At 40.3% G+C, this 20,713-nt stretch overlaps 1 protein-coding gene across 1 annotated transcript in view; it reads right to left on the bottom strand.

Moving 5' to 3' along the window:
• The window catches only part of CCDC6 (coiled-coil domain containing 6), a 117,598-nt gene that overhangs the window by 58,985 nt on the left and 37,900 nt on the right, over positions 1-20,713 (bottom strand). Inside the window, exon 2 of the mRNA XM_011988327.1 lies at positions 2,377-2,526. Within this exon, the coding sequence (XP_011843717.1) occupies positions 2,377-2,526 (150 nt within the window). The remainder of the gene's footprint in view (positions 1-2,376; positions 2,527-20,713) is intronic.

Here is a 20,713-nt window from a genome sequence, read left to right as displayed (position 1 = left end):
AACACCTAAAGACCAGGGGAAGGGAATGGGCATTATTGTTTAATGGGCACAGAGTTTCAGTTTGAAAAAGTTCTGGAGATGGATGGTGGTGACGGCTGCACAACAAGGTGAAAATGCTTAACGTCACTGAATTGCACACTCAAAAATGCCTAAGTGGTAAATTTTATGTTATGTAAATTTTACCACAACATTAAAATAAAAAGCCTAAAAACCAAGCTAGGATGCATGACAAATTGTCTCAGGGACATGCTAACCATCCATCTGTCCAGATTCTACAAGCTGAATCACCAACAAGCTACAGACCCATCTAGAGATCCTCAAACAATGTTTTCACAGAATCACACCTTCATACTATGCCCTTACTTTTGGCTGAAGGCAAACACAAGACAGGCCCGCTTGAAGGCTATGGCTACACATTGTATACCACTTTTGGTAAAAACAGTTTATTTTGTTCTGTTTATATACCATTCAATCCCTTTAGAAAGATCCACTATCCACTGAAAAATGTTTCCAAGTTTTTAGTCTATGACCTTTTTTTCTCCTGGCCGAGAAATACTGTTTTAGATATAAGAATTATGAAAACACAGTCACTATATTTCTACATCATAGCAATATTCAGAGGATGCTTAGAGCTTCAATTTTAAGTTCAAGCCTTCTTACACCAAGTATACAACTATAAATAACTTCCTTTGCTGTTGCATTATGTTCTTATGTTTTCATTTTTTTTAATGTTTTCATTCTTATGTTCTTATGTTTTCATTCTTTTTCAGTATCTTATTTTAAGGAACATCAATATCCTTGGGAGGTAGGTGCGTTACATAAGTGAATGAGAGGTCAATTACAGACTATACAATCACTCATGCTGGAGATATATAATAGAGAAAAGGAACATGATCTGGCTAGGTCTTGACTGTCCTATAATGTACTTTGGCTAAAGACTCCAAAAAACAACCATGTAAATTGGAACAAAAAAAAAAGTTTCTTGCAGTCTCAAAAATTATGGCACCTGATTACACATACACTTAGGAAAAACAAACCATAATTACATCCCCATGATTCTAGAAGCACCAGGTAAAATAAGTCATTTAATGCTGCCCCAGTGAGATATACTAAAAGGTCAAACTAACCTTCTCCATCCATTTCTCTCTAAATCACAATGCAAATGAGTAAACAAAAACTTTCAGTACAAAAATGTTGCCAAAAATCTCTGCTAGACAGTAATGCCTGGGTACCTGTTCTTCACATTTCAGGAACTACCATATAAACCAACTCTTGTGCAAGATTAAAAGTATCTTTATTCAGTAATTAGGTAGAAAAATGAGACTAATAGAAAGACAGGGGTAAAAGCTGCCTGGAACATGTTATGGTCTTAACATTAAAGTTTCTTCATCAGAGTTTCCAGTATCCTCTTACAGGACCATCTATGTGGGGAGGTAAGAAAATAACTTAGGAAGATTTTTTAAAAAGCCTCAAATAACTTCTTATTACAACCTCACTAATATATATACTTTAAGCAAATTAATGAAATTGTTATTGATGATGTCAAAATATCTATATGGGGTTGTTTCACAGACAGCTAAAGACAAAATGGTAATAATGTTCTGATAATTTTATACCTCCTCACTATTTTGGACAAGCTATGTTAAATAACGAAAACTCAATATCCCACTTATTTTTAAGTTCATACTAACCCACAAGATATTTCCCCTATGCAAATTTTACTTTGTATTTTACCAGTAAGGTTTGAAGGGGGGGAAAAAAAGGAGGGGGAGAGAATGAGCCTCTGAAGTAGAGAAATCAAACCTTCCTATATGTTGTGTGTGGCACCTTCTATATATTACTTGCGATCAATGTTGAGTTTTAATAGCAGTCTGATATTTGTTCAGTAACATATTACTCACCCATTTGAACATGGTTGATTGCGGGTAGTTTTAACTATCATGGATACCTTTCTATTTCCTAAAGATGTTTCACTTTATATCCTATTTTAGTGCAAAAGACCCACCTATGACTGCCAAAAAGTTTATGTACTTATTATCGACTCAACATAAAAGGAGAAAAATTTCACATTTGGCATTAGTCCCCATACTTCCAAAATGCTACATTCAACATCTCATGCCAAGATCTTGCGCTCATCAGCAATTTTTTAGAAATGCTCAGGGTACAAAATAGCTTACCTAACATATGCAGATGAGCTAGAAAACCACAGTCTTGACTATTACACCATTGCCACCCTTACCTGGTATTGTGAATCTCCAAAGAACTTAAGCTACAACCTCATCAGCAAATGTTACAAGTAAAGTGCCATATCAAAGTCATTTTCTCCTAGAGAGGAAAACAGGCAGGGAAGATGAGGGAGTAGAAAAGATAATTTACCTGCATCAATTTTCTGGAGAGCTCATTAGTGAGGAACTCTTCTTCTTTCTCATAATTTACAGCAAGTGTTTCCTTCTCCTTCTGCAAAGCCTGAATTTTCTTGAATAAAGTGTTACTAATGAATTCTTCTTCCTGCTCAGCCCTGGCTTGCTGTTTAAAAAAAAAAAAAAAAAAAGGAAAGAACAAAACAAAACACGTTAGGGAAACAGGAAATTTACTAATTGAAATATAGTTCTTATTTCCGGAAAGGGTACCCATTTTAAACAGAGCTCTATTTTTAGCTGTGAACCAACACACTCAAGAAATGCAAAACAGAGGAATTCAGCAGAGTCTATAGAAATGAATATTACTATTATGCCAAAGAGGCCCCCCTTCACTATGTGTGGTCCTTATTCTTAAAGTGATACTTCAAAGAAATTAGCAAAGATCACATTGCAGTTTTTATGAAACTGTCCCGAATCAATAACCAGAATACAGAAAGATCCTTCTAATGTAGCAGACGGGTCCAGTCCTGTGCTATGTACATAAATTCATGATAACTCTCACAGGTTGCTACATCTCGAAGGTTTACAATTAAAATATCTGGGCAACATTTTTTTACTGAAGCAGAGCTCAACTCACTTAAAAGTAAAATTATATCACCTCTTTATAATGTCACCTAAAGGGTTTGGATAGGTTTGGATACGCCATTAAAAAGGCATTATGGGCCAGGTAGTGACTTCCACATGTAATCCTAGCACTTTGGGAGGCAGAGGTGTGTGGATCACTTTGAGCTCCAGAGTTGAGACCAGCCTGGGCAGCATGGCAAAATCCTGTCTCTATCAAAAATACAAAAAATTAGCCAGGCATCGTGGCCCACGCCTGTGGTTCCAGCTACTCGGGAGGCTAAGGCAAGAGGATCACTTAAACCCGGAAGATGGAGGTTGCAGTGAGCTGAGATCATGTCACTGCACACCAGCCTGGGTGACAGAGCTGACAGAGATTATGTTGTCTCAAAATAATAAATACAATAAAAAATAAAAGGCATTACAAATGTACACGGACACATGTTCACTGAATAGCTGAATAATTACTAGAAAAAAAAAATTACACCAAATGGCTGAAAACTAGTTATTAGGAGGTAGTGGGAATCTAGGGGTGAGGGGTAAAGGGGGGTGAGAGGGGCTTTATTTTTCACTTTATTTCCTTACTCGGAATTTTTTAGAGATGAAGTCAATAAGAGGGATTCGTGAATTTTAAAAACAGAAGAGAAGGGAGTCAAGCATTATTCAATGGAGATGAAAATATTCTTCTGTAGATACCCTCCTCTCTCCCTGAAAAAAATGTTTTAATAGATTAGGCTTATTATTATTCTGTCTAAACAGAAAAGCCTAACCATCTTTGAAGGAAATTAACCTTTTCAAAAAGGGCATACGTGTTTCAAACAAACTCAATTCTATTTAAAGAACTTTTTAAACCACAACATTTTGATTCATTTATACCAAATAATGCATTTCTGTTTAATCTGTCAATCGAGGGAGGAAGAGCCACATGAATTCCAAGCCTCCAGCACCTGTCATTTATAATATTCCAAGAGAACCAGACCAGCAGAAGACAAAAGGGCACCCACATTAAACGATTACCACCTCTTACTGTAAAAGGCTCCGACAATCAATCCCAACTCTGGCAGTTTCGATTTCTGTATATACTCAGCAGCTTCCCCAACATCCACACACTCTAATATCCACAGTTTCTATGGAGTCCACCCTCCCTGCTCCCCATCACTGTGGCCCTAGAGGAGGTATACCAGCTTTTGGTACTGCTTGCTGAGCAATTCTACAAAGAGAGTCACACATAGTACGCAGACTGAAAAACAGAGCTACACAAACACAAACAGTGGAGGCTTTGGGAGAAGGTCTAGTACTCACATTTTTTAAGCCATTCTGGGGCAGTCCAAGAGAGCTAAGCAACAAAGACAAAATCCTTCAGCTAGTAAATTTGTATTACCAGCCAAGGCACCCAGTGAGCAGTCCATAGGTTCCCCCAGCGGTTCCCTTACATACCTCCCATTTCGTTAACGCTTCTCAATGTCTTACTCTTTCCACTATAGTCAAGGAAAACTGCTAAGAACTCGTACTTCTCCTCTCCCTTTAAATCAATCCCCACTTGCCTTCCAAACTCTCAAACTTACGGATTTCACACTAGTGCCATGAGCAGGAATCCAAAGTATTTATTTAAGACATTTTTGACACATACATATCCAAGCCTGCCATCTATCCAAACTACTTGTTTTTCTGGTTTTGACCGACAAAGTCCTACATGATTTGAATTCTAACTATTCTAAAAGTTAAAGAACAGAAAGGTTGAGAGGAACTGTAGCGCTCTTGCAGGTGATTCTAGCCTTGGCATTCAAAAGGGTGGTTGCCATAAACTCATTTCATTATCAGATCAGACTCAACTTCTTGCACATTAACGCACATTTAGTATTTTAGATAACTGGTAAATTTTATTATAAGCAGTAAAAGTGAAGTGGACTCAGAGGCTAGGCAGAGCACCTTTCCCTTTACACAGGGGCCTGGAAGTGATAAATAGAAAATAAGAAACAAAGAGATTATTCCTGTGAGAAGTTGAAAATCAACCTTAAGAGTTTATTTGTGAAGCACCACCCCCCAAATCATCTAGCTACTAAGTTAGAGACAGGAGATTTCACTGTAACATACAAAAGAACTTTCGGTAGAAAGTAGATTGTGGCTCTAGGCCAGGCGCGGTGGCTCATGCCTGTAATCCCACCACTGTGGGAGGCCAAGGCGGGTGGATCACGAGGTCAGGAGTTCAAGACTAGCCTGGCAAAGATGGTGAAACCCCGTCTCTACTAAAAATACAAAAATTAGCTGAGTGTGGTGGTGAGGGCCTGTAATCCCAGCTACTCGGCAAAGATGGTGAAACCCCGTCTCTACTAAAAATACAAAAATTAGCTGAGCGTGGTGGTGAGTGCCTGTAATCCCAGCTACCCAGGAGGCGGAGGTTGCAGTGAGCAGAGATCGTGCCACTACACTCCAGGCTGAGTGACAGAGTGAGAACCTGTCTCAAAAAACAAACAAACAAACCCCAAAAAGAAAGTAGATTAGTGGCTCAAGCAGAGGGGATGGGGAATGACTGCTCAAGGCTACACAGTTTCTTTTTGAGGTGATGAAAATGTTCTGGAATTAGGGCTAATACTTTGCAAAACCTTCCCAATATACTAAAAACCACAGAACTATATACTTTAAAAGGGCGAGTGTTACAGCATGTGAATTGAATTATATCTTGATTTTTAAAAAAGGACTCATAATCAACACACTGTATTCACAGAGGACCAGTTTCCTTTGCGTTTCTTCCTAAGGATGGTAGCAAAATGTCAAAATGGAGAGAGCTAGGCCTGCTCTAAATGTGCCTTCCAAAGATGTGTCACAGGTCCTGGGAGGCCGAGGCTTTGGCAAACAAAATTACTCACTGTTTTAGAATAGCTACTTATTTCTAAGCGAAGCTTATTAATAGAAAATGCCACTCTTCAGGACCACTGAATGAACATCAGAAACTGTTCTGGTGCAGCCTGTTAAAATCTGGCTAACTTAGCAAAGGGTTAACATGGCCTAACACAGCTTTAATCAGAGGTCTCCTTTAGCTAAGATTTTGCCAGTTCTTAGTTCTAATTGCCTCTTAGGGCATCTGAACACCCAGAGAAAACATCAGTACAGGATTTCCAGGTCCCCCAAATGTAAAACCCCAGCTCCCTCTTTTTCCAGTTGGTGCAGATCATCTTAGGAGTGAGCATATAAATGAGGACAAAAGGCAAACATGCTATATCCTATACAGTCTCAGGAAAAAGAAAATTTAAATTGGATACCGTGTCCTGACAATATGCATAAACTTAATTACCAGAGAATGAACCATGCATCATAAAAAAGTATTCAGTGTCCACTTGACTTCTCCCTGCAGATTTCTCCCCATATTACATGGAGTATCATCTCAATCTCAGTCTTAGTTCTATTTGTTCCCTGCTAATCCTAAGGTAAGACTTTTTATTTAAGCTATAAAACAAATTACCTTTCCAAGGTATTGCCCCAAAAGCAGTCAGCAAGGAGCCAGGTAGACAGTGGCCTACAAGCAAAGAAGCAAGCCCCAGGTACCATTCACAAGGCATGAAGGTGCACAGAGGGGAGAAAAAACAGGCTACCTCATGAAATCTCATTATTAGGTTTATCAATATATTTCCCTTTTTACCTAAAATGCTTGCAAGTCTCAGCATATCTAAACACATCCCAATTCAAAATTAAAAATCTATTTCCAAAGCTAAATAAATGAAGCAACCTTTACGTATAGCTCTGTACATTCTCAAATAAAAATGTGAATAAAAAAATTAGGAACTCTTTGAAGGAAGAAACATTTTCCTACTGTTTTCTGTTTGTAGGGTAGACTGAGAAAATCTGGGGGAAACAGAAAAATTTATGATATTTTCGTGTTCCATATTCCGGTTCTAGTAGCTATATTTAGAAATTAAATTTGGTATAATCATAATCAATTATTTGTGTAATTTAACACATTGCCCCTCACCCAGCAGTAATCACTGTCTGTTAATGTGAGGACTAGACCACAAAGCATCTCTTCCTCATTCTTTTCCCATCCTACTAAAATCTAATAAAAGGGAAATAAAAGGGAGAGTAGGAACAGGAGAAAATTACGAAGTCTCGTGGGAAAAATAAACACCAAAAATATAACAGAAAATATTTTCTCCTGAGTCACCACATATTTAGGCAACCACACTCTAAATGAGCATAATTTTCTGCAGATAAGGAAAACACAGTTTGTTCTGACCTACTGCTAACATGACCTGAGCACAAATTTGATAGATTCTAATGTGATTGTTTAGTGTTTCTGTTCTTTTATCAATGGCATTTTGGAGATCAAGGGTTAGTACAGAAAGAATTTTAAAACCCTTCACAATAGCACTCAACCACTGAAGAGAAAATCCAAGTGCCAAAACCAAAATCACGTAGGGTGGTGCAATTCATAATCTATTAAGCATAAGAAAAAGAACAGTTCTTCAAAGCAAGAAATGACAGACAAACATCTATTTGATAGCAGCCCTATGGATACGGTCAGGAGAAAGTTCAAGTGCCTACCAAGATAACATATTTGCACAGATTTTTTTTAAAAAGAATTACTTTTAAGTTAGTTGATGACTTGTTCTAATAACAAAGAATCATGAAACTAAGACATCTTGAAGCTTTAAGAAAGAGTCCAGGCAGGCTCTATTTATTATTCTCATTATTTAAGTTTACTAGTTTGTTGTCTAGTCACAAATTAATGATCTTAACATCTCAGTTTAAAATAGCATCTGAAACCACATTATTAGGATAGCAGGGACCACCCAACACACAGGCAACCGAATAAAAACTTGTTCTGTTTAAACTGTCCTTTCCTAGGTATACTACTGCACATAATGATTGTTCTGGGAGATGGTCAGAGTTTAGCAGAATCCCTCATGACCAATGGCTGGCAACTCTTATAGGATTAGCTTGACTGTTGGTCACAGAAATGGGTTTAACAACACCAACTGCTGTCCTGCAGGCATCTGTTTAATATTTAAGTGCCAGTGCAGCAGGGGTAGGTAACAGATGACACGGAGAACAAGCCTGTATGTGCCTTTATTTCCTGTATTAGAAGAAGCAAGAAGATTTCAATCACATGCCTGAGAATTACGATTCTCCATTTAGTCTTAGGAAGCACTAGACTAGTATATGTTTCCTCCACATACTGCACACTAGTTCACAAAAAAAGCAACTAATAGTTGATAATTGAAGCATTCATATTATTTCCTCCATTCCAGTACTGCCAGCAAGTCACTAATATACACAGGGATTGGAGCAGAATCATTATTAGCCCTGGCAAATGCGCTAATTCTGCCTCAGATACTAAGCCTAGGCCATAGTTACAGGACTGCAGGGCAAGAGAGACAATAGCACCAAAGAGTGACTTTCTGGATAAGAATTCTTAAGTTACTAAATTTTACCAACTGTGGTTTCTCTCAAACCAGCTTTCATGAAAGACCAGGTAGTCGTCACTGCCCACCCCCATTTGCAGTGGACAGACACATGTCCTTCTGGGCATGTCCCACTGCACATGACTAGAACACAGCTTTGCATACACACCTCATCATGTCAGTTCAACATCCAACCTGGTCCATGCCTGGTTCAAGAAGATGGATCCACTGGTCACTTGCTTGGATACAGAGCAATGAGAAATTGCTAGAAAAGTAGCTAAATGTTTACGCTGGATTTATGAACTTATTTCCTTATAGGCAAGGGACACACAGTTGAAGTACTAGCCTGCAGACCACCCTTTAGAGGAGGTTCATAGACACTGTCACACTTGACTCACACTGCCTGGTTTACAAGGTGGTTGTGCCTTTGTCCAGCTGTATGACCCTAGGGGAATCATAGAACCTCTTCAGGGTGCTGTTTTCTCTTCGAAAGTGAAAATAAGGGCACCTCCCTCTGGGTTGGTTGTAAAGATAAACTGAAATAATTCACATAAAGAGCTTATCCCTAGTGTCTTGCATGCATTAACACTAAAAAGATACAAAAAGAATTGGGGAGGGGACATGAACAGAAGGATTAATGAGAAAACAAGGAAGGTTTCTGGAAAAAAAAAGTGTGTGTGTGTGTGTGTGTGTGTGTGTGTGTATGAAGGTAAAAGGATCTCATGTTGTGTTCTCAAACGAAAATCATACAAAAGACACAAACCACCATAAATAAGTTCCAGCAGAAACAATCCATTTTGGATCCCATATATATGCACTAACTCCCCTAAATCCTCATCATCCACTAGGCCTGATACTCAAATTCTCAGAAACTATAAAATAGCTTTATAAAACATTTAGAAAACAAAATATGATGAATGAGCAGCAAGAGACCGACACAAAAGATCGGGCAGGTTTGAAAAGAAAACAGAACTTCTTAAAATAAATGTTTAGATTCATCTTGGGTTTTCCATTTCAATAGCAAATCTGACACCACCGAATAGCAAAGCAAGTAAACCAAAGACAAACCTAACAATTAATCCGAAATGTGGCATAAAGAAGCAAGATGATGGAAAATGAGAAAGATTATCAAATCACATAGGAAGGGAAATTAAAAGATTTAATACACATATAAGTAAAGACTAAGAAGACAAGTACAGAGAAAAAGAGGGAAAGAGTAACAAAAGATGATGGCTGGGAATTTCCCAGAACTAATGAAAGACATGAATCTAGAGATACAGAAACCACCACTTTGGGAGGCTGAGGCAGGCATATCACTTGAGGTCAGGAGTTCAAGACCAGGGTGGTCAATGTGGTGAAAGCCCATTACTACTAAAAATACAGAAATTAGCTGGGTGTGGTGGCACACACCTGTAATCCCAGCTACTTGGAAGGAAGGCTGAGGCATGAGAATCACTTGAACCTGGGAGGCAGAGGTTGCAGTGAGCCGGTATTGTGCCACTGTACTTCCAGCCTAGGCAACAGAGTGAGATTCTGTCTCAAAATAAAGTAAAATAAAATACCTTAAGCCACTCTGGATGGAACAATAAACCCTCCAATCCCAGAGTCCAGGCAAAAAGGCACTGCTTCAGCATGAGAGGCATAAGCAAAACTGGTCTGTGTGCAGGAAACCCTCCCATCCCCAGGACTCAGACACAGATCCAATGCCCCCAAGGAAAGGCTGGAAACTCTTCTGCCCATATACACATCAGATTCAAGGCAGTTTGACTACCAGACGAAGAAGGTAAGAGGAAAGCTGAGGAGACCCTATCTCCATGACCCAGGTACCAGGGCCTACCTTAAACTGGATCAGAGGAACTGAGAACCATTCCCCTGCCTCTACAATTGCCCAGATATGAGATCTAAACCACTAACGGTAATCTAATGCTGAAGAAGGGGCCAGGGCTAGATTATACTATAGCCCAGCCATTTGAGAACTTATAAAAAAGCTGAGAACATAAAGCAAGAACACTGAGGAAAGTGGGGCACTCCAGGCACTATTTTAAGTGTAAGGGAATAGCAGTTCACAGCTGGAAGAATTTAAAACCTGTGGCAGAATGAAGGAAATAACATGAAGACCCAAATCCAACTCAATTACTGATCAAATTAACTCACAATCCTGTATACGTGACCTAATAGAAGACGACGCGTGCTCATTTCTAGGCATAAAAACGACTGGGCATGATGGCTTATGTCTGTAATCCCAGCACTTTAGGAGGCCAAGGTGAGTGGATCACTTGAGCTCAGGAGTTCAAAACCAGACTGGGCAACATGGTGAAATCCCATGTCTATGAAAAAATTTAAAAAGTAAGCTGGGTGTGGCTGGGCACGGTGGCTCATGTCTGTAATCCCAGCACTTTGGGAGGGCAAGTTGGGTGGATCACTTGAGGTCAGGAGTTTGAGACCAGCCTGGCCAACATGGTGAAACCCCATCTCTACTAAAAATGCAAAAACTTACCTGGCCATGGTGGTGAGCACCTGTAATTGCAGGCACAAGAACTGCTTGAACTCGGGAAGTAGAGGTTATAGTGAGCCAAGATCTCTCCACTGGATTCCACCCTGGGTGACAGAGTTAGACTGTCTCAAAAAATAATAAAAAGAAAATTAAAAAAATAATCTGGGTGCAGTGGTATGTGCTTGTAGTCCAGTTATGCAGGAGGCTGAGATGGAAGGATCACTTAAACTCAGAAAGGTCGAGGCTACAGAGAGCCTTGATCGTGCCACTGCACTCTACTCTAGGCAACAGAGTAAGACTCCAACTCAGAAAACAAAACAATTTACTTTGGTCTCTACTGGTCTTCTACACAATGTCTGGCATTCAATCAAAAAGTACCAAGAAAAAAAAAGTCACAATAACATAAAAACAAAATTAGAGATAAGACAACAGAAAAGGCTCAGAGATGACCTAAATGTAGGAATTATCATACAGTGATCTTAAATAACCATGCTTAAGATGTTTAAAGATCTAATGGAAAAGGTAAACAACATACAGAAACATATGGGAAATTTCACTGAGATAGAAACCAGAAGAGTTACATGGAAATGATAGGAATTTAAAAACTAATCAGAGATGAAGAATTCCTTCAATTGACTCATCAGTAGACTTGGCGTGGCTTAAGAAACTTTACTTAGTAAACTGAGTAAGTCAATATAAATTATTTTAACAAATAAATTGAAACAAAGAATGATGGAGATGAGGGACAAACAGATTATCCATGGGTTATCAAATGGTCTAACCATTTTTTTCTTCTAATACTCCAGTTACACTAATAAGACAGAAGACTTGAGAAGATATGGAAAGTTTCTTCCAAAATTAATGAAACAGAATGAACCACAGATTCAAGAAGCTCAGAGAGTCCCAATCAGGATAAATTCAAAAGGAACAGAAAACAGACACATCTCCCCAAATAATTATAATCAAACTACAGAAAATCGAAGACAAAAAAGCAGCCAGAGAAAAACGACAGTATAAAAATAGTGAAAAGGCAGCTGGGAAACTGAAGGATACTTACAATACATTGTAACAAACAAGTGACTTGTATCCTACATAAAGAACAACTTGATAAAGAAATATAACCTCTGGCCCAGCAAAGTGGCTCACACCTGTAATCCCAGCACTGTGGGACATAGTGGACAGGAGTTCAAGACCAGTCTGGTCAACATAGTGAAACCCTGTCTCTGCTAAAAACACAAAAAATTAGCCAGGCAGGGTGGTGGGTGCATGCCTGTAGTCTTAGCCACTCAGGAGGCTGAGGCATAAGAATCGCTTGAACCCAGGAGAAGGAGGTTGCAGTGAGCTGAGATCATGCCACTGCACTCCAGTATGGGTGACACAGCCAAGCTCTGTCTCAAGAAAAAAAAAATTATATATATGTGTATATATATACACACACACACACACACCACACACATACATATATACACACATATATACATATAAAACCTTCGATGGGAAAATGACACAAGCAGGCATTTTTAAAAATGAAGATTTAAATGACAAATTATTAAAAGTTCATAATCAACCTCAGAAGCAGTTAAAAAGTTTAAGATCACAATATCTGATCTTAATCACAATATCATATCCCAGAGATTGACAAATAACAAGTTTGATAATATCAAGTGTTGACAAGCATGAAGATCAGTGGGAATTCTTATATAACATATATGGCAGTATACATTGGTACAAATATTTTGAAAAACTAAGTATTTTTGTACTCTACTATGCAGCAATTCTACTGCTACGTATATGCCCTACATAAACTCTTCCACGTATAGAAGAAAGCAGTTGTAACATATTCATTGTATTGCTGATCCTTAAATAAAATACTGGAAAACACCTCAAATACCTATTCAGAAGAAAAACCATATATTCACACAGAAAATTAAAAAGCAAAGAAATAAAAAGAAATACAGTTAAATACAATATGAATAAAGCTACGAAACACAGTATGGAGTGAAAGAAGCTGCAAGAAAGTACATTTTTTAATAAACTAAAAAAATCAGAAGAAATGATAAATTGCTTAGGGATACACTTATGAGATGAAGAGGTGGGAGGAACAGAATAGGAGTGAAATTCATAGGTAGATACAATGGTATCAGTACCATTCTTGAGTGGTAGGAATCCAGGTGCTCATTCTGTCATGCTTTATAACTTACAGGTGTTATATGGTCCACTTATTCTTTTGTTGGAATAAAATATTGCATAATGAAAATGTTAAACAACGTTATAAATATAACTTGGTGGATAAACCATTTTCCCTCTTAGAATTCATACATGTTTTAATACAAAGCTGAAAAATATTATGCTACATGACAGAAGCTTGATGCCAAAGACCACATATTATATGACCTCATTTATAGAAAATGTCCAGAATGGGCAAATTTATAAAGACAGAAGGATGTGTGGTTGTGTAGGGTTGGGGCAGGGAAGGCTGGGTGGTGGGGAGAGGAATAGTGAGTGCTAAAATTAGATTATAGTTCAACTCTGTAAGTATAATAAAAACCACTGAATTGTATATTTTACATGTGTAAATTTTATGGTATATAAAATTATATATCAACAAAGCTGTTTTTTAAAAAAGCATTCTCTATAACATACATGTTTCTCATATATCAGAAATATCAATGAAATATAAAAATGTTAAATAACCTTAGAAAGCAAGGAGATACAGACTTAAATGTATGACATAATTCAATAAAACGTGAAAAAGCCCTAACTTTACATCACTATAACAATTCACTATAAAAAATGGGGCATGTCTAATACTTATCACTTTGATGTATTTAGAAAAATAGCTAGCCCATTGTTCAAATATCATTTCTACTATAGTTATAGGCACATTCCAACTTATAAATGTGCTAAAAGTTACAAATGTTCTAATTTATAAGTTAGTTGTTAGGATAACATTTTCTATTGCAACAACATAAACTGCAGTTAGTTCCTATGGCCAGCTTTCAAAAACTCATTCATGCCATGATGTAACTGAATTCTGCTATGAAAAGTAGCCTGAATCTGGGTTCTAAAAGCAGAGATTCAAAGTAGAAGAGAAGAAAGTCCCCCCACCTTTAAGTATGGAACCAGTTTAAGGCATAATTTTCAAAAGCTCCCTTGGTAGTTTACTCTTCCTCTCAGAATTCTTTACCACCTACTGCTACACTTACCAGATGCACAGTCCACTCAAATTGCTAAGTCCCTAACCCCAGTAAAGCATAACAACCAAACAATGCTTTCCCAAAAATAAATCATGCCCACAAATCAGCAACCTTCCTCTCCTTACAAAACAAAGCTAGCGCCTAACAACCCTTTCAGTGGGCAACTGAGAAGAAAGCAATCAGATTGATCCAAATGATTAATATACTAAGATGTGAAAGGCTTAACCCTGATGATTGTTTATTTTTTTATTATACTTTAAGTGCTAGAGTACATGTACATAACGTGCAGGTTTGTTACACATATATACATGTGACATGTTGGTGTGCTGCACCCATTAACTCACCATTTACATTAGGTATATCTCCTAATGCTATCCCTCCCCCGACCCCATGACAAGACCCAGTGTGTGATGTTGCCCTTCCTGTGTCCAAGTATTCCCTGGTGGTCTAGTAGTTAGGACTCCGCGTGCTCTTAACCCTGATGATTGTTCTGCGGGGTGTAGGAGGGCATGATAGGATCCCTGCCAGAGTATTTTCTGCCAGAACAAGCTTACTCAATCAGTTACCTATTGTTATGTAACAAACCATGCCAAAACTTAAGGCTATAAACAACAACAATGTATTGTCCTTACTCTACGGGTTAATGGGTGGTTTCTTGGCTGGTTTCACTGGGCTCACTCACATGGCTGCATTCAGGTGGAGGTTCAGCTGAGCTGAGACCCAAGATCAAAGCCAAGATCAAGGGATAGGAAATAGACTCCCACCTCTTAATGACAGAAACAGTATAGACCTCCTCAGATGTATGCATGACATATAAAAAAGGGATCAGACAAAAAAGGGCTGTGCCTAACAAGTCTCAAACCACACACATTTGTAAGAACGAGAGTCACAAACTACAAGGGAGCAATGAGTACATCGGTGTTCTGTGTTTGTGATTCATATCAACGATTAACTTAATACGTGATCTTCAAGTTGATCAAATTACTACCTCCAAAACATTTCAGCTCAGAAGCTACTGGGGAAGTTCTTCACCACCCTTGGAAGATGTGTTGTTAATTATGGAGGCCTCTAACCAGCTTTTTACGAGAAACCTATCAATGCCCCACCCTCTACATCTCTACCTATCCCTGACACCGGAGGTTTCCAGCTCTGGCTCAGGGGCAATGTAACACCTGAAGAACGGGCTATAACATTTCAACAGTTATACATTCCTGGAAAATGTGAGGTGTTTCTCAGTTGCACCTGTGCAGAGAAAAGGAGGTAGTCAAGTACCTCCTAACTTCAAAGAATCAACAGGGGGAGCTCTGTGATAAAGTGACCTCTGCAACAGAAAGTAGGGCCAATTACAGACAGAGATGACTGCCAAATCCAAGGCTCCTCCCACCCTTCCCAGCAAGGTGCATTCCCTAGGACAGAGAAATCTTAAAGGAAATTAAAAACAACAAAACAAAATAAAAATCCAAGCAAAGAATAAAACTCACTGGCAGTTGATCTCCATGTGGACGTTGATTGATTGTAAAATGACTGCAAAAGAATATGATTCCAGCTGGGTGCGGTGGCTCACACCTGTAATCCCAGCACTTTGGGAGACCGAGGCGGGCAGATCACAAGGTCAAGAGATAGAGACCATCCTGGCCAACATGGTGAAACTCTGTCTCTACAAAAATTAGCTGGGCGTGGTGGTGCGTGCCTGTAGCCCCAGCTACTCGGGAGGCTAAGGCAGGAGAATCTCCTGAATCCAGGAGATAGAGGTTGCAGTGAGCGAGATGGCGTCACTGCACTCCAGCCTGGCAACAGAGCGAGACTCCATCTCAAATAAATAAACAAATAAATAAATAAATAAAAAATATCATTCCTATCATTCCAGATTAAATACTGGCCATGCATCATTCACTGTGTGCCTAATGCAAAGCTTCTCTACGCCAGGAATCCTAAATTTCTAAATAAGTTCCCATGACTTCTGACATGGGCAGAGTGAACCTCAACACTAGCCCCAGAAGGTTATCTTCCATCTGCCTTCTCTCCCCACACCCCATAATAAGTTCCTAACCAGAACTGCTGCCAAGTAGAAAAATAAGCTACAATCATTCGATTTCTAAAAGCTATCATCTATGATGGAGCGTCTCCTACATGGGAAGCACTGTGCACATGTGACACTGCATACCACAGACACTGTTCCCACCCTGAAGGGGTATATAATCCTCCCAGCAATTAAAGAAAAGCAACATCATTAATCCATACATTTAACAATTGGCCTTGGAATGATCTTGTCTTGGCTACATAAATAGCCTCAAGAATAAAGAGATTTAAAATGGGATTAAGCTGCACAGAGGAAAAAGCTAAGCATTTTTATCTACTGCAGTAACAGAAGAAATACAAGAGACTACTCAAGGCCTAAGGTCTGGCACATAAGCATCCTCCTGCTGAATAGGGCGGAGCACAAACCTACAGAATTATACCAGCTGTACAGATGCATATACTCGTATAACACTGGACAATCATCCTTGATAATGGAGGAGAATGTTTAAGTATTGATTGTGTTCCTGGCACCATGGCAGGCTCTTCCATGCAGTATCGCATTTAATCTATACACTGACTCCACACATTTCGGCCCCACATCATATACAGGGAAAGTAGCTCAGAGAGGTCAAGCAACCTGCCTGAGGATCTCAGCTACAAAGTATGAGGGCTATGATTCAAGCAAACCCTGGAATGGCTCCAAGGCTCCTAGTCCTACTATGGTCTAACTTCAACAATCCAGTAACAATACCTTCCTCTGATCCAAAGGCTGCAGCATCATTCTCCAAAAGTCACTAACTTGCCACAAAAGCCAACATTATTTGTGCTGCTGTCAGTGCCTGAACATCACAAAGCAGCTCTTCTTTAGAAAGACATGCCCTGTAATTTGCTTTCTCAAACTAAGGGTAACTAAATGTTGGGTGACCAACAGGTACTCTTTAATATTTGCAAAAGAGCCACTTTCTGCTATTGCTGCCATCACTTCAAGTAGTAGAATACATATTCCCTGATGGCATACATGCCATATGCATAGTGTTCCTGTGTGTTGACAGCAAGTTGTTGTAGGGTAAATGCACCAGAGAGCAACAACTTAAGCATATCCCAAGAATGACCCATATGGCAGAGGCACCTGAATGTGTGTTCTGAGATAGAGAATCTGGGGTGGCCAATCTGGAGGTTCACATCTTCTAGACCAAAAATAAAATTCTAAGGCTCCCCTAACCATCTGAATGGACCCCTTCTCTCAGCCAAGGGCATTCCAAAGTTAGCCTGAAAAACGGATTCAGGCCAAAAACTGATGGAAGAGAGGGTCAGACATGCCTCATTATACCCTCCTCCCTTTTTGAATTCAGGGAAAGCCAACCAGCATTAACATCAACATAGACCTTAAGTCTGGTAAGAAACATTTATAATCTGTTCTCTCTGAAGCCTGCTACTTTGGAGGCTTCATATGTATGATAAAAATGCAGTCTCCACAGCTCCTTAACATAACGCAGACACTCCTTTCTGTTGATAACTTTTTCAACCAATTGCCTTTTTTTTTTTTTTTTTTTTTTTTTTTTTTTTTTTTGAGAACAAGTTTTCCTTTTGTCGCCCAGGCTGAAGTGCAGTGGTGCTATCACGGCTCGCTGCCACCTTGACTTCCCAGGCTTGGGTAATTTTCCCACCTCAGCCTCCCAGCAGCTGGGAATACAGGCACGACACAATGCCCAGTTAGTTTTTGTATTATTATTATTATTATTATTTTGGTAGAGATGGGGTTTCGCCATGTTGCCCAGGCTTGTCCTGGGCTCAAGCAATTCTGCTTGCCTCAGCCTACCAAAGTGCTGGGATTACAGGTGTGAGCCACTGCTCCCGTCCCAGACAAACTTTAAATCTATCTATGACCTGGAAGCCCCCACTTTGAGTTGTCCTGCCCTTCCAGATCAAAACAATGTAAATCGTATGCGCATCGATTGATGTATTATGTTTCCCTAAAGCATATAAAAACAAGCTGTACCACCATGAGCACAAGTCATCAGGACCTCCTGAGGCTGTGTCACAGGCATGTCCTTAACCTTGGCAAAATAAACTTTCTAAATTGATTGAGACCTGCTTCAGATACAATCTAAGCCCCCATCCCATCCTATGGCACATGGGCTGTACAGAGGATTAAGGCCCTGAGTTTTGGGGTAAATGAAGGTTGCCAGGTAGAAGTTAGTAAGGGGAGGGTGTGAAGTGAAAATTCTATACAAACTGCATGCTGTTTGCAAGGGTTGCTGTTTTCCTGCCAAGCCCATCACCACTGGACCGCGTGATTTTCCTGCCCAGTCCACTACCACTGGGCCATGCAGATATGTTGCCCAGCCCACTGCCACTAGACAGTTTCTGTAATTAAGGTGGTTCTTCTATTCAGCCCACTGCCACTGGATACTCTTCCCTGGATGAAAGCCCCTAAAAAAACCCTACGTCTCATTTGCTGGCTCCAGGTCTCTTATTTGGCCTTTGAACCTGGTGCCCTCCCTACTGAGGTTGATAGGGGTTTGGCATGACAATTCTGCTAATTTAACTTTATTCTTCACGCTTTCCTCCCCTTCTCTTTCATGGTTCACTGTGCCTAAGCTTTACAAACAATATGGTTTATGATGAACACCTGCTTTCCTTTGAGATCCTGGAACTTTGGTACATGCCAAGCAGAGCCAGCCCCCAGTAAAAACTCTGGGCTCCAATGAGTATCCCTGTTACATGACACTTTACACGTGTGGTTATAATGCAATGCTGGGGGAATTAAGCACATCCTGTGTGACTCTACTGGGAGAGGACTCTTGGAAGCTATGCTTGGTTTCCTCTGGACTTTGTCCCATGCACCTTTTTCTTCTGCCGATTTTGCTTTGCGGCCTTTTGTTCTAATACATCTTGGCCATGAGTATGACTAGATACTGAGCCCTGAGTCTTCCTAGCAAATCATCAAACCTGAGGGTGGTCCTGGGGACTCCTGACACACTCTGTATCTAAAAAGAATGCCTTTTAACCTGTCTTTCAAAAGCCAGTGGGAGCCACAGGAAAGAGCACACTTCATCCCTACCACGACCTAATGATCTCAGTGTAGTGGCATAAACCACAGCCCAAAGTCTTCCAGTTCAGTGCAACACGACTAAGAGGGACATGAGACCACTTAGCCAGAAAAGGCTCCTCAGATCTCCAGACTCCTTTTTTCTTTTTTGAGATGGAGTCTCGCTCTGTTGCCCAGGCTGGAGTGCAGTGGCGTGATCTCGGCTCACTGCAAGCTCCGTCTCACGGGTTCACAGCATTCTCCTGCTTCAGTCTCCCTACCTGGTAGCTGGGACTACAGGCGCCCGCCACCACACCCGGCTAATTTTTTTGTATTTTTAGTAGAGATGGGGTTTCACCGTGTTAGCCAGGATGGTCTCAATCTCCTGACCTCGTGATCCGCCCGCCTCAGCCTCCCAAAGTGCTGGGATTACAGGCGTGAGCCACCGTGCCCAGCCAGATCTCCAGACTCTTAACCAACTGCCAACTTGTTGTCACCACCTAGAGAACATACAGGCACATCTAACATAATCGACCACAAACACCTCTCTGGATTCCTTCTCCTCTTTCCTAAGCAGTGAGACATGGAGTTGCTCAAGCCAAAAAAAAAAAAAAAAAAAAGGCAAGATGTAAGCCTTGGTTTTCTTTCCCTCACTACCCTTGTGCCTATTTAGCCCATCAGAAAGTCCTGTTTCTAATGGAAATAAATCTCGAATGTCTTTCTGGCATTCTCATTGCGTTTGCTCCAGCTACTATCATTCCTCATCGGGCTTACAACAGCCACCTACCTGGCCCTGCTGATCCTTCCACTCTCGTGCTCATATAACCCGTGCTCATTCTGCACTCCCACAGTTTTAGAGATGGAAAGCTGACCCCTTTGTTGCCCTGCTCAAACCCTCCAATGGCTTCCCGTCACACTAAGAAATAGCGATTCCTTACCCTGGATCATCCACCAGCCCTCCCATGGTCCAGCCTCTGCCTGCCTCTTGCCCCAACACTCATGACACTCCAGCCTCTCCAGCATATCTGTTCCCACACATGCCACACTCACAATTCCTGCTGTGGGATAAAGGCACTAGCTAGGCTCTCTGCCACGTAGCAGGCTGGCTGTCATCTCAGATTCCCCCGAAGAGGCTGTCTCAGCCATCAGACCTAAAGAGCCCTCACCACCATTCACCACCCCATTACACTGTCTTCTTTCCACTGAGGATGCATCTTGCCTACTGCCATGGGATATCTTTTTACTGTTTTTCACCCCCACCAGAATGTAGGCTTATGAGCACAATCGGGGCCGCTGGTGACTTCAGAACCTAGAACTGCGCCTGGCATATGGCAAGTACTCCGATACCGGTTAACACATGCGCACTCACTGAGACGTGGAAGAAGGCTTCTCTTGATCTCAACCTTTTCTCCCCACCCTCCTCTGCCGGTTAACTGAAGTTCAAAGCACTGAGTCAAGTTCTCATGACAGAAAAAAATAAGGTACTACATCACTGCTCTTGGAGGAGCTCAGAGTCTAGTAGTTCCAGATCCATCACCACTTTTCACACCCCCACATCCACTTGCACAGATGCCGCTGATACCAAAACAGAGCAC

The sequence above is a fragment of the Mandrillus leucophaeus genome, unplaced genomic scaffold (assembly GCF_000951045.1).
Source record: "Mandrillus leucophaeus isolate KB7577 unplaced genomic scaffold, Mleu.le_1.0 Scaffold327, whole genome shotgun sequence".
NCBI lineage: Eukaryota > Metazoa > Chordata > Mammalia > Primates > Cercopithecidae > Mandrillus > Mandrillus leucophaeus.
Note: the sequence above shows the minus strand (reverse complement) of the source record. Positions and strands in the feature narration are given on the sequence as shown.